General features: G+C 40.3%; 1 protein-coding gene and 1 pseudogene across 1 annotated transcript in view; one reads left to right on the top strand and one right to left on the bottom strand.

The window, feature by feature from the left end:
* Htt (huntingtin) overlaps nucleotides 1–15,758 on the bottom strand; it is a 153,146-nt gene that overhangs the window by 42,098 nt on the left and 95,290 nt on the right. The window contains exons 36-41 of the mRNA XM_057772523.1: nucleotides 12,621–12,757; nucleotides 10,922–11,038; nucleotides 9,311–9,433; nucleotides 8,821–9,056; nucleotides 7,658–7,800; nucleotides 3,046–3,253 (exon numbers count right to left, since the gene is read on the bottom strand). Of these exons, the coding sequence (XP_057628506.1) occupies nucleotides 3,046–3,253; nucleotides 7,658–7,800; nucleotides 8,821–9,056; nucleotides 9,311–9,433; nucleotides 10,922–11,038; nucleotides 12,621–12,757 (964 nt within the window). The remainder of the gene's footprint in view (nucleotides 1–3,045; nucleotides 3,254–7,657; nucleotides 7,801–8,820; nucleotides 9,057–9,310; nucleotides 9,434–10,921; nucleotides 11,039–12,620; nucleotides 12,758–15,758) is intronic.
* On the top strand, nucleotides 14,069–15,259 carry LOC130875588 (heterogeneous nuclear ribonucleoprotein A3-like; annotated as a pseudogene).

Genomic DNA, 15,758 nt, shown 5'->3' with positions numbered 1-15,758 from the left:
AATGCAAGAATTCATTCAACAACCTAAAAAATGATATGGTAACACCAGAACCCAGTGGTCATACCACTGGAAGACTTGATCATCCTAACCCAGAAGAAGCAGAAGAAACAATTTTAAATGTAACTTTATGAGGATGATGGAGACCTTTAAAGAGGAAATGAAAAATTCCCTTAAAGAAATGCAAGAAAACACAAAAAATTGGGAAAAAAAATCAATAAATCTCTCAAAGAAACCCATGAAAATCTAGGAAAACAAACAGGTGAAGCAAACAGTTTAAACTGTTCAAGATGTGAAGACTAAAATAGAGGCAATAAAGAAAACACAAACAAAGGAAATTCTGGATATGGAAAATCTTGGTGAACAGGAACTACAGAGGCAAGCATAACCAATAGAATACAAGAAATGGAAGAGATGATCTCAGGTATTGAAGATATTATAGAGGAAATAGATTCATCGGCCAAAGAAAGCATTAAAACCAATAAATTCTTAACACAAAACATCCAGGAAATCTGAGACACCATGAAAAGACCAAACCTAAGAATAATAGGGGTAGAAGTAGAAGAACTCCAGCTCAAAGGCAAAGAAAACATATCAACAAAATTATAGAAGAGAACTTTCCCAACCTACAGAAGGATATCCCTACAAGAAGCTTACAGAACACCAAATAGACTGGATTAAAAAAAAGTCTCCTCACCGTATAATAATGAAAACGCAAAACATATAGAATAAAGAAAGAACATTAAAAGCTGCAAAAGAAAAAGGTCAAGTAACATATAAAGGCAGACATATCAGAATTATACCTGACTTCTCAATGGAAACCATGAAAGCCAGAAGGTCCTGGACAGACGTGCTGCAGACACACATGTGCTAAGAGACCACAGATGCAAGCCCAGACTACTATACCCAGAAAAGCTTTCAATCACCATCGATGGAGAAAATAAGATATTCCATGACAAAACCAGTTTTTTAAGTCTTTAAAGAAATTATTTGTGTGCATGTGCATCACAGTGTGCCTGTGGATGTCAGAGGACAACATGTAAGAATCAATTCTCTTTCTAGCATGTGGGTCTTAGGGACTAAACTCAAGTAATCAGGCTTAGCAGTAAGTATCTTTGGTCAGAGCTGCCAGTTTTGTTCTTAAGACAAGGTTTTACTGTGTCACCCTGGCTGGCCTCAAACTTGCTATGTAGACAAGACTGGCCTTGAATTCACAGAGATCTAATTGCCTCTGCCTCCTGAGGGTTGAGATTAAAGATATATGCCACTACATCCAGCTCTGAGCTTCAATTTGTAGCTATCATCCCCATCAAAGAATCTTCTCTTTGTAACAAATGGAGACAATGACAGGAAACCACAACTGGACACAATGCAGAGTGAGATCAATGGATTGTGGAGAGCCCAGTCCTAGTGGATACATCTACATTACAACTCCCACATCTGTGGCTCAGGGAACATTATGGAAGAGGAGGCAGAAAGACTGTAGGAGCCAGAATACCAAAAAGTCTGATGGGAAGCAGTCTAGAAGAGAAATGCATGCATAAACAAGACCACAACGAAGGCAGTAACATATATATAACGTAATAATTAGATTATGTAAAATATATGTAATATATGTAATTGTTACATGTACATATATTATAACATATATATATGCATACAGTATATAATGTAGATGGGGAAATTTCACAGGATCTCATCCCTAGACAAAGAATTATAGGTAGGTAATAACTGCTGGGATGAGAACTAGCCTCTCCCATTTATATATTACTTGGGCATACACATATAAGCATACATAATATATACCACATATATTTATGTAACAAACATAATAAAAAAGAAGTTATCGATGTGAGAACGGGGGTGTGGAGAGGGGATTTGAGGGAGGGTAGTTAAAAGTGGGGAAGTGATATGATTCTATTTCAACCTAAAAACATTCTTTTAAATTAAAAAAATGAACAGAAAAAATTGCAAAAGAAAGAAGAAAGGAATGCACACGGGTGATGCTGAGACACCCCTGTGCTCAGAGCAGTCTGTGGGGTAGCAGTATTAGCAGCAGAGGATTGGAATATATATGCAAACTCCTAGTCCCTCGCAGCTTCCTACACTAAAATGTTTTAAACAGCTTCAAGGCTGATCTATATGTACTTATGAGAAATAGAGAGCTAGGCTTCGTGTCCACTAGGTCTTACAATGCTTCATTAATGTGTCAGGCTTAAGAGATTCTCTAAGCAGTTCAAATGATCTTGTGGGTGCCACCCCAGGTGGTCCCACATGGTGGCAGAAAGTAACATTTCTATGTTCTTTGGAGACACCATCATAAGGAGCACACAGCACAGAGGCAATGATGCTCCCAACAAGGATATGTAAAAGATGGGAGCCCCTGGTCTCCCTTCATCAAGCTGAGGAGCTAACCTCACCTATATATTCTTCCTTAAGGAATTTTCCCCCACAAAGACTAATAAGCTGTCCAAAACTACACTAAGGAATGATTCATTAAGGCTCACAGCTTTTTATTTCCAAACATGTTCAGATAGTTGAGTGAGTACCTGAATGCTAAGATTTAAGCCTAAAAACTCTTTGCAAAATAGAGGGCCACCCACAACCAGAAAGTTTATTTGAATAACAAAAATAAATTAATAAAATACTTCCAATCAGTTTCAAAATTTGCTAAATAATTCCTTCATTATCTAAGAATACCCAGAACACATTTAACCATAACAAAGTTAAGACATTGCAAAATGTTTGGCTGTGGAACCAACGAAAGCTGTAGGACGTAGCAGGAGGGATAGAGCCTGACAAGCATAGCCCACAACAGTGTCAAAGAATTTGTCAAAGAAAATCACAGTGAAAAAGTAGCTGTTGAGTTTGAATGCCTGTAGCCAGACCACATTTCCCTACAAAACAGTACCCAAGAAAGAAAGATTTATATGAAGCTAAAATTTTACAAAGCTTCACGAAGAATGGAAAATAAAAATGCCCACATGGCAGCCAAGCCTCAGGCCAAACACTGGGCTGCTGCCTGGACCTGGGAAGCTGTGCACCTACTTGGGTGTTTGCTGCACCTCTGCCCACCATCGGTGGTCAGTGTGATTGATGAGCAGCAGGATCTGACACCAGAGCAGTACCAGGGCTGGGTGCGTGGGCACCATGGATCGAACCCGTGCATTGAGGTTCTCTAGAGTATAGAAGCTGCCTTCACAGCCATCACTGGTGAAGAGTCTAGTGGCAGCTGCTGTGATTCTCCGAAACATTCCTAGAACCAAACAAAAATAGGTAAAACAGATTATGGGGAATGCCTCTACTGTTCATCATGATCCAATACCAGGTCATATACTTTCCCACGTTTATGTGAATACAGCACTTAGCACTTAAAGAATTGTGACTTTTGTGTATGTACATGTGCTCATGTGTATACCTGGGTACATATGTGTTGAAGTCAGAGGTTCATGTAGGGTCAATATTGCTTCTCCACCTTATTTTTTATTTTTTGAGACAAGTTCTCTAGTTCACTGATTAGATAGACTGCTGCCAGTGAGCCCTACAGATCTTGGTATCTCCAGCTGCCTGCTAGGATTGTAGAAATCATGCCTGGTTTTTTACAGAGGTGCTGAGAATCCAAACTCAGGTCTTCATACTTTGTACAGTAAGCACTTTGCTCATAAGCCTTTTCCCAAGATCCAAACTCCAACTTTTCTAATCAGAAACTGACACTAAACTTATTAATAAGTCAGTTCACTTTTTGTCCCTCTGCTGATTCGCACTACCTCATTCTCTAGAAGTCCAAAACAGCTGCTGTGGAATCCTCAACACAAGTGGTCAAGAAAGAACTAGCCAGCAGGGAGGCAAAGGATTCAGGCCACAGTTGGGAGAACATAGAACTGAGCCACAGGCAGCAAACAGAATGGCATCTTACAATTCTGGCTGGCTGAGAATCTAGGGACAGAAACACAAGGGGCTACCAAAGCAAAGAGAACAATTGTCAAGAGAGCTAAATATATCTTATAAAAGTATACCTGATTTATTTCAACCCTATCTTGAAACCAACCAAATACCTAAGCACAGTAGTTCTTCCACCTAGTGTCACATAAACATTTATATAAAACTTAACGGCACAAGGGCAAAGCCTGTATGTCTAACCATGGCAGGTTTTTCAGACGGGTGTACATATGCTGTGTCAAAAGGGAAACTACTGACCACATGAAGCCATTTAAGTGGATTAAAATTAAACAAAATCAAAGTACTTCAAGCATGTTGTCTGCATTTTAGTTACTCAGTCACAGGGGCAGCTAAAGGCCACTGTGTCCGTACAGACATGATGCATATCAATTTCACTGCAAGTTTTGCTGGACAACACCGACACACAGTAAAAATACTCCCTTGAGTGTTTTTATTTCCTTTTTTTTTTTTTTTTTTTAAAAGGAAGAAAAAAAGGTGAAGCTACAGCAACGGGAGGTTAAGTACCCAAACTATCTGGCAGTCCACCAGGTGACACAGCAGAGACATTTGCTACCCAAAGAAGGCAAGAGAAAGTTCTTCAGGTAGCAAATCCAATCTATAGAAAATATTAAATGACCAACATACTAAACACAATCACTGTTCATAAACAGGCATACTTTCTTAACTTTCAATTTGCTACAGTGGTCAGTGAAGCATAAATCAAAAGATCTTTAAGGACCAGGGCAGTGGCTCAGTGGGTTAAAATCCTTGCTGCACAAGTCCGATGATTGATTTCCAATTCCAGAACTCATGACAGATGTGTGGTATACATCCAATTCCTACAGCAAGACGGGAGGCAGAGACCGAAGGATTGCTGAAAGGCTCTTGTTGGCAGTGGAATAGCAGAAACAAGAGCCTGCCTTAAAACAAAGTGGAGAGAGAGAACAGACACCTGAGAAGTTGCCCTCTAAGTGCACACCTTGACATGGCTCATGACCTTTCTCTGTCTCTCTGTTTCAATACGTTTAAAAAGAAAAAAATCAGTATTAGGAAATAAGATAGTTTGAAACTAGCATCCATTATCAAAATTAAATTCTGGCACATTAATGTACTAAGGATGCCATCAAATAAAGGATGCAGTCCATATAATGCCTTGTTCTCCATGGCTCACCTGGGCAGCCTGTTTTTCTCCCTACCCTGTTTTCAACTCCATTTCTCTTGTCTATTCTTCATAGTCCAAAGGCTGGTTCTGCTGCACACTTCAAGAGTGTACCAGGAAGCCTCAGAAACTGTTTACTGATAAACTGCTCATCTCTTTCTAGATTAGTGTGTGTATTGGTGTACCACCCTCCCCACTGGCTATGAAGTTCCACAAAGGCACAAAATACATCAGCTTGTCTAACACTAGGACACCAGAGCCCAGTATAGACAAGTCAGAATATAAGTCCTGTTGAATAAAGCCTAGGGTAAGTAACTACCTTTTACTCTAAGGTATGAACATAAAATGCACATACTTAAAATGCATATAGAAGGGGCTGGAGAGATGGCTCAGCAGTTAAGAGAACTGGCTTAGTTTAATTTCCAGCAATTGCATGGTGGTTCACAACTATCTATAGTGATGCCCTTTTTGGACATAAAGGTATATATGCAGATAGAGCACTCATATGCATAAAATGAATAAATAAATCTTTTTAAAAATGCACACAGAAATCCAAACACAGAGAACACCTTCTTACTGGAGACACAACCTGCTTTTACTTTCTGTCATTTCTGGCTTGAGATTTAGTTACCTCCAGAATTCCAACTGATAAGCTATTTTCACTGGCAGCAAACAATTAGTTTCTTACCCATTTCTCTTCTCTTTACAAAGCAACTTACACACTCAAGGGAAGGCCACCCAAGCTGGTCAAAGCAGCCAGGAGCTCATGGCTGCCTACAGAGGTCATGGATGGTCAATTAGCATACTCTGGAGGCTCAAACCACTGTGGTCATAGGCCAACCTTCTGTCATGTGAAATGAATCCACCAGAAAGCAAGGCCAAGATAGAAAACACAGCCAGGACATGGAAATATGTGATAAAATCACCATGTCACACTCCGCCCCCCTCACCCCTCACTTAAACAAACAAGTGTTATTATTTTTTTTAAAGACAAGTCTTCATATAGGTCAGACAGACCTGCCTCAACTGAGGATGACCTTAAAATACCAATTCTCCTGCCTCCACCTCCTGGTTAATAGGATTAGAGGTAAGAACTGAGATTACAGGTGTATGCTGCTTAGGTTAGGTAGGAATCAAAACAAGAGTTTTGTATGTGCTTGGTTTTCATACAGGTTTTTGTATGTAGCGTCAATGGACTGACATTCCCAGCATGAGTCTTTAGGTTTTGTCTGATTTTTACGTTTATCTGTTATTGGTGAGGGGGTGCACATGTACCACAGCATGTATGTGAAGGTCAGAGAATAACCTGAAGTAACTGATTCTCTACTACTGTGTGGGTCTCCAAAGTTCACATTCAGGCTGGGCAGCACACACCTTTAACCCAGCACTTGGGAGTCAGAAGTAGGTAAGTCTCTTTGAGTTCAAGAGAAGCCTGGTCTATAGAACAAGTTCCAGGACAGCTAGTAGCGATAGATAGATAGATAGATAGATAGATAGATAGATAGATAGATAGATAGATAGATAGATAGATAGATAGATAGATAGATGATAGATAGATGATAGATAGATAGATAGATAGATAGATAGATAGATAATAATCCTGCTGGCTTCCACTTCATTTTTATTGTGGTAAAGTACATAAAACATAAAGTTTACCACCTTGATAATTTTTAAATATACAGCTTTGGTATTAAATGCATTTATGTTATGCAACATCCGCACCATCCATTTACAATTCTTCTCATCTTATAAAACTGAAACTCTAAAGTCATTAAATCTCTTTCCTAAAGCCCTTGGCAACTACCATCCTGGTTTCTGAGTATCTCATATAAATGAAACACAGTGTGTCTTTTGTGTCTGGCTTACATTGTTTAACACAATGTCTTCAAGGGTACCTATGGTGGCTTTTTAATTTCATCTTATGTATATGAGTGTTTTGCTTGCATATATGTATGTGCACCTTGTGTGTGCCTGGTTCTGGTTGAGTCTAGAAAAGGGCATCAGATCTACTGGAATCGGAGTTACAGATGATTGTGAGCCTCTCTAATATACTGGGAAGCAAAGGTGGGTCCTCTGCAAGAATAAAAAATATAGCCGGGTGGTGGTGGTGCACAGCTTTAATCCCAGCACGTGGGAGGCAGAGACAGGTATATATATCTGTGAGTTTGAGGCCAGCCTAATCTACAGAGTAAGTTCCAGGACAGGTTACAAAGCTACAGAGAAACCCGTCCTCAAAAAACAAAACACATTCAACTCTATAACCTATATATAATACCATATTTGGCTTTCAACCAGTCCACCAATGTCAAAGTTGCTTCTACATCTTAGCTATATAATGAATGCTGTTATGAAGACTTGTATACAGCCATCTTCCAAGCACTCTGCTCCCATTCTTCCAGATAGCTGCCTATCAATGTAACTGCTGGACCATATGTACCAGGCTCACTCCTATCATCATGTTCTCACATGCACATGGAGTATGGAGAACAGCTACCCTGAGAACAGGGCACTGCTGGAGACAGGGAACACAAACCACTACCAAGTCTAATCAGATTCACTTACCAGATTTGAAGATGTGGATGAGACACATGAGCAGTGTGCCTAGCTCTTGACAGTAGAATGTATGCTGCTGTTCACTCATTTCCACTTTGAGCTGTTTTGTAACAATGTCCTCTAAAAGAATTCCAACTAACTGTAAAAGAAACCTTCCAAGAAAGGGAGTAAATGACAGCATATTAGGTCACTATCAGTGAGCTTATGCCAAGCACAAGTGTGAAATAAAGACCATCAGTTTGTATAAATTTATGTGTTACATAAATACAAGCTGGTAATTTGAAGGAATTTAGTGTCACATCAGTTTTACCCACTCCTTCAACTCAGCAGAGAGAGGGTAATGGGCTGCCAGTCAACTCTGCAAATGAAAAGGCAGTGTGTGGGTCCATAGGACACCATGGGTATCTCCCCTTGAAAATATGGGAGGCCCTAAGGAGCACATTCGCAGCACTGCTCTAATGTAGCAAGTACTCCAGGAGTAGGCGATACTTCTCCCTGCAAAGTTCTGGCAAGTGCCTGAAAAGTGCCCTGAAGGAGCTCCTATACCATGTGGAAGGGAAGACACAAGATACCTGCAGGTACCTCCTAGATGCTGCTCACCTTGGCAATGAGGTTCTTAAAGCAGTACATGGTGAAATAAATACAAGGCAGATTTTTCAGTGGCTTACTCTAGATTTTTAACTACTCTAAAGGCAATTCATCTTTTAACATGCTGCAGGCAGGGCAGGTCACCCCTGCTTAATCACAGACTTGTCAAGTCTGTCACAAAGACAGCTAGAATGAGACAGGACCTTAAGAAAGGTGTGACACAAGGCCATTGGTGAGGGAGGTGAGAATAAAAATTGGGTAGGGGGCTGGAAAGATGGATTGGGATTCAAAAGACCCTCTGGCAGAGGACCCAGGTTCAGTTAGTTCCTAGAACCTACATGGCAGGTTTCAACTGTCTGAAACTCCAGTTCCAGGGGATTCAATGTCCTCTTCTGGCCTCTACATGCACTCAGTAAACTTACACATAGGCAAAACACTCATATATATTTAATAAAAAGAAATAAACTTAAAACAAAAAGAAGACCCAAAGGAAGACCAGCAAATGTTGTTGGCTTCTGCTGCTGAGACACCATGGGATCAGCCAAAAGTCTCAGGTCAGTTTACACTTCAGAAAGAAAGTATACCTTGAGAATGTTTCTTCTGGCAAATTCTTCGTTTGTTTCCCTTCACTGCGTTCTCCTAATGTTGAATTATCGTCTCCCTCTCTTAACCTGCTAATTACTGGACAGGAGATTAAATATGGAGAGAAGGAGAGTTCCTGAATACGAGAAAGAACAATATCTTCGGTTGACTGGGAAATGAGAACCCTCAGAATGGCTAGGATTCCAGATATCCATAGCTGCACGGTGCTTACAGAGGTCTAAAAAAAAAAAAAAGAAAAAGAAAAAGAAAAAAATATGCTAAAGCTAAGGAAAAACGATTAAACTTCCCATTGTTATTAATTCTAAGGAAGAAAATTACCCCAATTTACTACTTCACCAGAAAGTTCCTACAGCACTGGTTCCAGGCTCAGGTGAAGAATTGAAAAAATGTAAATTCTTCCACTCACCAGCTGTGGCAGATCTGGGCCGGAACCTGCCCTCTAGTGCATCAGCAGTGTCTGGTGAGACTCACCATTGTGCTTGGAGTGATGAACATACTCCGCAAAAGCATATCCACGGGACGTAGTGAGGAAGGAGCCAAAATCTCAAACAAGGTATTTAATACTCCAAGGGCTTCATGAGAATCAATGTGCATCTGTGGAATTAAGCATGTCTGTGGAACCCAACTGAAATGCCAGTTTCACACACATCATTCCTGCACCTCGAGGGCACACAATCACCACCATCCCTATCACGTCCTCACAGCTAAAAGTTAAAAGCATTTTACTTTCAGAGGTAATCCTATTTCCAGAACAGTGTATCAGCTGCACTCTACTTTAGCAATAGCCCCAGTAAAGCTTCCAGACAGTCTCCATTCCAGCCCTCACATCCTTCCCTTTCCAACTGGAATGCTATCATCTCAGGGACTGTGCATTGCTCTCTGCTCTGCCTGAAACATTCTCTTGAAGGTATCTGCTAGAATTGCTCTGTTCCTCCATATTTACTCAAATGTCACCTGCTGTACAAGGCTTTTTTTGGTCACTGATTGAACAATGAATGCATCCTCCTATCCTGACACTATCCCTTTTCCACAGATAACTACTATCCTGATATTTTATACGCTTTGATAATGTATTCCTTTGTTATCTGCCTTATTATTCACTGTCTGCCTCAATGAAAGCTTGACTCTAAGGTGGGAGAAAGCTGCTTTTCAATATATTTTGTTCAGTCAAGTATTTTCTATCTATCCCTGCAATACTACCTAGCACATGAAGACAGTAACTACTGATACAGTATGCCTACAAGTGTTTATGAAATGAGGAGAACCAAGGCCACTTTGTGCTTTCTAAAGAACCTATTTCAAAAGCAGTGCCTTGCCATAAAACAGGGGGTTTCATTCAAAGCATGGCCAGAGGTCAATTTGGCAGCTTCTCAGGTGTAGAATTGTCTACAGCCAGGCTCTGTCTGTTCTCTATCTTCTTTTGTAATGGTGTTATGGTAAAAGTCACGCAGACTTCTGTGCTTTAAGGCACACATGGTCCAGGAAGGAGCCAGGGCTGTTTGTTTCCATAAGATGTGAAACAGCCAAAAATAAAATAAAATAAAAATAAAAATAAAAAGATGTGGAACAGCCAGATCACTGCATTTTCTGAATTAACTAGTAATGTCATTTCATTATAGAAATTCTGAGCAAGTGATGAATAACTGCTAGGTTACTGTTTAAGTAAAAAGAAAAACAAACAAATGGAAAATCATAAAGCTAAAGATCAAATAAAATACCTAACTGACTAGAATAAAGGAGTCAGGATAATAAAATAAGAAAGGACTCAGTTGAAACAACTCAGTTTGTAAGTCAGAACTGGGCCAACCAATTGCAGACCCTGCACCCTCAAGCTCTGTGAGGATGGAAAACCTCAATACCCTTTCTGACCTTAATTCCCCCACTTATAAAGTGAGAAGGTAATTTCAACCTCAAAGGATAATGGGAATAAAAGAAGCTACTTGCCCCACAACCAGCAATCAGAACAATTTTCAAAGCAAGAACCTGTCAGGATATAATGATCACAACCCAAGCTTCATAAGCATCTCAGTCCACTCTGAAATAAATTACACATGATGGCAAACCAAGACCACGGTGACAAACCTGCTGCTTGGCTAACATGGGCAGGATGATGTCCGCAACCTGCCGAGATAGCCGTTTCCACTTGTCCTCATTCTCTTTGTGGCACTGCTGCAGAACGAGGATAAACATCTCCAGCACCTGCAAGAATGGGTAGGGTCAGAGTACTTCCTGATCCAGGACCTCTACTTTGTCATGTCCCACATTGGTCCCAGCTCAGCAGGGCAACTCTCTAGTTCAAAGATATATAATCCTCAATGAAGACTGAGGAAGTCACGCAATCTATATCCTGTGACATGTGAATGTGAAGCAGACCAAAACAAACAAACAAAACAAAACAAAAAACAAAAAAAAACCCCACATACACAAGGACAGATGCAGTAAGCTCCAAGGGCATGGGTGAGTCAGAGCCATGCTGGGCCCAGGAAGACTCGTAGTAATCAGTTTTATTTCTACAGCATTATAACATTTCATGAAGAAAGAGATCAAGTGAAAATCAGACTTACATTAATCTGCAGAACTCAAAGACAGCCTTGAATAAACACTCTATGGGATGGATATCTTATATTCCTATGTATTTTAAATCCACCTCAATGTTCTTTGCAAAAGCAATCTATTTTCGATTAGCCCTCACAACAGTCATACAAAGCTGAGCATGAGTTTATTGGTAGTCATTTTGGTCATTCAAAATAGATGTATCTATGGCCTAGAAAAAGTTTGTAACAGAGACACCTGGTCCACTGCCCATTTTGTAGAGAAAGTCTTATTGGAACACAGTCATGTCATCTGTACACAGACTGTCTTTATCCACTTTCCAGGTACTACAGACTGGGAAGGCCACAAAACTTGCAATGTTGGTTAGTTTGTGGTTTACAGAAAAGAATCTGCTAATCCCTGAGTTATAAAATGTGGCTGCTATAAAAGATGCACACCACCTCAGAGACAACACAAAGCCTAATCCTACTACTGCATGCCCAAAGCTGCCTCTCTTCAAGGTCCAAGCGCAGTGCTCATGCTACACAAGAACCTCGTTTCCCCTTTAGTTCATGGGCATTCAAGAATCTCCATGAGGCATACTGAGACCCTGACCTGTGTATGCACAAGTGGTATAATCTTCCCCAAGGCACTACCAGCCTTGCCATGCTTGCCAGGGTCATCTGCTTACTCTCAAATTACTTTATGCCTCTTGTATTTTTTATTGTAGTCATATGACTTAAGCATTAAACATTTAGTTTAACATTAGTTTAACTGTGATTGTTTCAAGAAGTAAATACCTATTTATTTTATTTCAGATTTAAAATTTCTAGTATTTTTAAAAAGTCTGTGGTTTAGATCAACACTGCCAATTAACTGATGCTTGAACCATGTTTGAGAATAAACAGCCTCTGTTACATTTAGTACCTAGTGCATTTTCTTCTTTCACTGCCATTTACTTTTTTTTTTTGTTTTTGTTTTTTGAGACGGGTTTTTCTGTGTAGCTTTGGTGCGTGTCCTGGCACTCGTTTTGTAGACCAGGCTGACCTTGAACTCACAGAGATCTACCTGCCTTTGCCTGCCAAGGGCTGAGATTAAAGGCGTGCGCCACCATCGGCGGGCTCACTACCATTTCTTCAAGTCCCAGAGAACCCAATGCTCCTGAGACTGTTCACCACACACAGGACCTCATGGAAACAGCATGCTTATCCATGTTGATGATGTGACTATCACTGTACCTTCCTCTTACCTGATGGTACTGGATAAGTCTTAAAAGCATCGACACCACCACCTCCTTCTGGGTTTCAAGCTCTTTCCCAGCATCAGCTTTGTTTGTTCCTCTTAACACAAACAGGTCATGGACAATGGGCTGCAGAGCAGGTATGGCTGTGGGCACAAAAGATTGAGCAAATAAGGCCACGTAGAAAAAAATGACACAGACAACTATCAAGACTTTCAAAGTACTTTTAAGAAACAAAGGAAACCTTAGTTGGTACTTGGCTTACAGAATGGGCTGATTAGGATTGTTAAAAAGTGTATTTGAAATCATGATCATGCTATTGTAAGAGGTCATGGTTCTTCCTCTCAACACTGACTAACAGCTTGTGTAGGCTTCTAATAACAACGAAAACCACAGATATCAAACGCAGCATCACTTCTGACAAAAAGTGACTGAAATCAAAGTCAATTTTAAAATAAGAAAACATTCCAAATAACCAAAACAGTAACCTCTCTACTTTATGCATAAACTACCTGATTTTACTTTAAAAGATGTTAAATATTGTGGTTACATGTAGCACGATTAATTAAAAACCCAGAGACAGAAATTGGAGTTCAATCTCAAGTCCAGAAAAGCAAAACAGTGCCAGGTGGTGGTGGCACATGCCTTTAATCCCAGCAGTCAGCAGCAGAGGCAGGCAGATCTCTCTAAGTTTGAGGCCAGCCTAGTCTATAAGAGACAGGACAGGCTCCAAAGCTACAAAGAAACCCTGTCTCAAAAAAAACCAAACCAAGCCAAAATAAAACAAAACAAAGCAAAACAGTCAGCCACTGACTCTTATTTGTACCTCAGTCTGAAATGACGATCCTGCTTCATGAATCTCAGAATGTGACTGTGAGTGAGAACTGTCTCCTCTCTATATTCCTCTCTAGTGCTGGGATTAAAGGTATACACCACAACTGCCCAGTTTCTATGGCAAACTAGTGTAGCTACTGTGATTAAAGGTGTGTGTCACCGCTGCCTGGTCTGTAAGGCTGACCAGCGTAGCTGTTTCACTCTCTGAACTTCAAGCAAACTTTATTTATTTAAATACAAATGAAATATCACTACAGTTACATAAGTCAAGGTATTAGATTTATTATACTGTTTAAGTTAAAAACTGACTCATTAAATTAAGAATTTTTTTTCAGGTCTTACTTATCTTTATCCAAAATAGGAGCCAAATGAAATTAATTGGTTTAACAGTATCACATAGGAAAACAATGATAATAGAAATGGCTTTAATTGGTACACAGCACACTGATACCTACTGAAATGCATACATACATTCCTAAATTTTGGACCTCACCATCTGTGACATATGCACAAATACTTAGTGATATGAATATGCATGTACACATATACATGCAAACATACACTCTGTATACACACACGTTCTGGTGGTCTATGGTAAGAATATATACATATCCAGATATTGAACTCGAGTTGGAAGAGGCGAGTCCGGTCTCAAAATGGAGGGCCATGATCCAAAGGAACCAGAACAGTTGAGGAAACTGTTTATTGGTGGTCTGAGCTTTGAAACCACAGATGATAGCTTAAGAGAACATTTTGAGAAATGGGGCACACTTACAGACTATGTGGTAATGAGAGATCCCCAAACAAAATGTTCCGGGGGCTTTGGTTTTGTGACCTACTCTTATGTTGAAGAGGTGGATGCTGCAATGTGTGCTCGGCCACACAAAGTTGATGGGCGTGTGGTGGAGCCAAAGAGAGCCGTTTCTAGAGAGGATTCTGTAAAGCCTGGTGCCCATTTAACAGTGAAGAAAATCTTTGTTGGTGGTATTAAAGAGGATACAGAAGAGTACAACCTGAAAGACTAGTTTGAAAAGTATGGCAAGATTGAAACCATAGACGTTATGGAAGACAGGCAGAGTGGGAAAAAGAGAGGATTTGCTTTTGTGACTTTTGATGACCATGACACAGTTGATAAAATTGTTGTTCAGAAATACCACACTATTAATGGGCATAACTGTGAAGTGAAAAAGGCCCTTTCTAAACAAGAGATGCAGTCTGCTGGATCACAGAGAGGCCATGGAGGTGGATCTGGCAATTTTATGGGTCGTGGAGGGAACTTTGAAGGTGGTGGAGCTAATTTTGGTCATGGTGGAAACTTTGGTGGAAGAGGAGGCTATGGTGGTGGAGGTGGTGGCAGCAGAGGTAGTTATGGAGGTGGTGATGGTGGATATAATGGATTTGGAGGTGATGGTGGCAACTATGGTGGTGGTCCTGGTTACAGCAGTAGAGGAGGCTATGGTGGTGGTGGACAAGGCTATGGAAACCAAGGTGGTGGATATGGTGGTGGTGGAGGAGGAGGATATGACGGTTACAATGAAGGAGGAAATTTTGGTGGAGGTAACTATGGTGGTGTGAACTATAATGACTCTGGAAATTATAGTGGACAACAGCAATCAAATTATGGACGCATGAGAGGGGGCAGTTTTGGTGGGAGAAGCTCAGGCAGTCCCTGTGGTGGTGGCTATGGATCAGGGGGTGGAAGTGGTGGATATGGTAGCAGAAGGTTATATATATATAGAACAGCAGAAAACGGGCTACAGTTCTTAGCAGGAGAGAGAGCGAGGAGTTGTCAGGAAAGCTGCAGGTCACTTTGAGACAGTCGTCCTAAATGCATTAGAGGAACTGTAAAAATCTGCCACAGAAGGAGCGATGATCCACAGTCAGAAAAGTTACCGCAGCTTAAACAGGAGGCCCTTCTTGTTCAGAACTGTCAGAACCACAGTTTGCAAAAAGCGCAGCTATTGATTAATGCAATGTAGTTCAATTAGATGTACATTCCTGAGGTCTTTTTATCTGTTGTAGCTTTGTCTTTCTTTTTCTTTTCATTACATCAGGTATATTGCCCTGTAAATTGTGGTAGTGGTACCAGGAATAAAAAATTAAGGAATTTTTAACTTTTCAAAAAAAAAAAAAAAAAAAAAGAATATATACATATTCAGACCCTCAGTGCCATGTAACATCCTTGCTTTTACTTGCTTACTGAACTTCCTCCAGATGAACAAGCATCCTAGCATGAAGTAAAATGGCTGACTGCCACTAATTCTCAGTGCAATGACACTACAAAGTCCAGGAAACCTTACATTCATGTACTTT

This window comes from Chionomys nivalis, chromosome 6, assembly GCF_950005125.1.
Source record: "Chionomys nivalis chromosome 6, mChiNiv1.1, whole genome shotgun sequence".
NCBI lineage: Eukaryota > Metazoa > Chordata > Mammalia > Rodentia > Cricetidae > Chionomys > Chionomys nivalis.
This window is presented reverse-complemented; position numbering and strand designations above follow the sequence as displayed.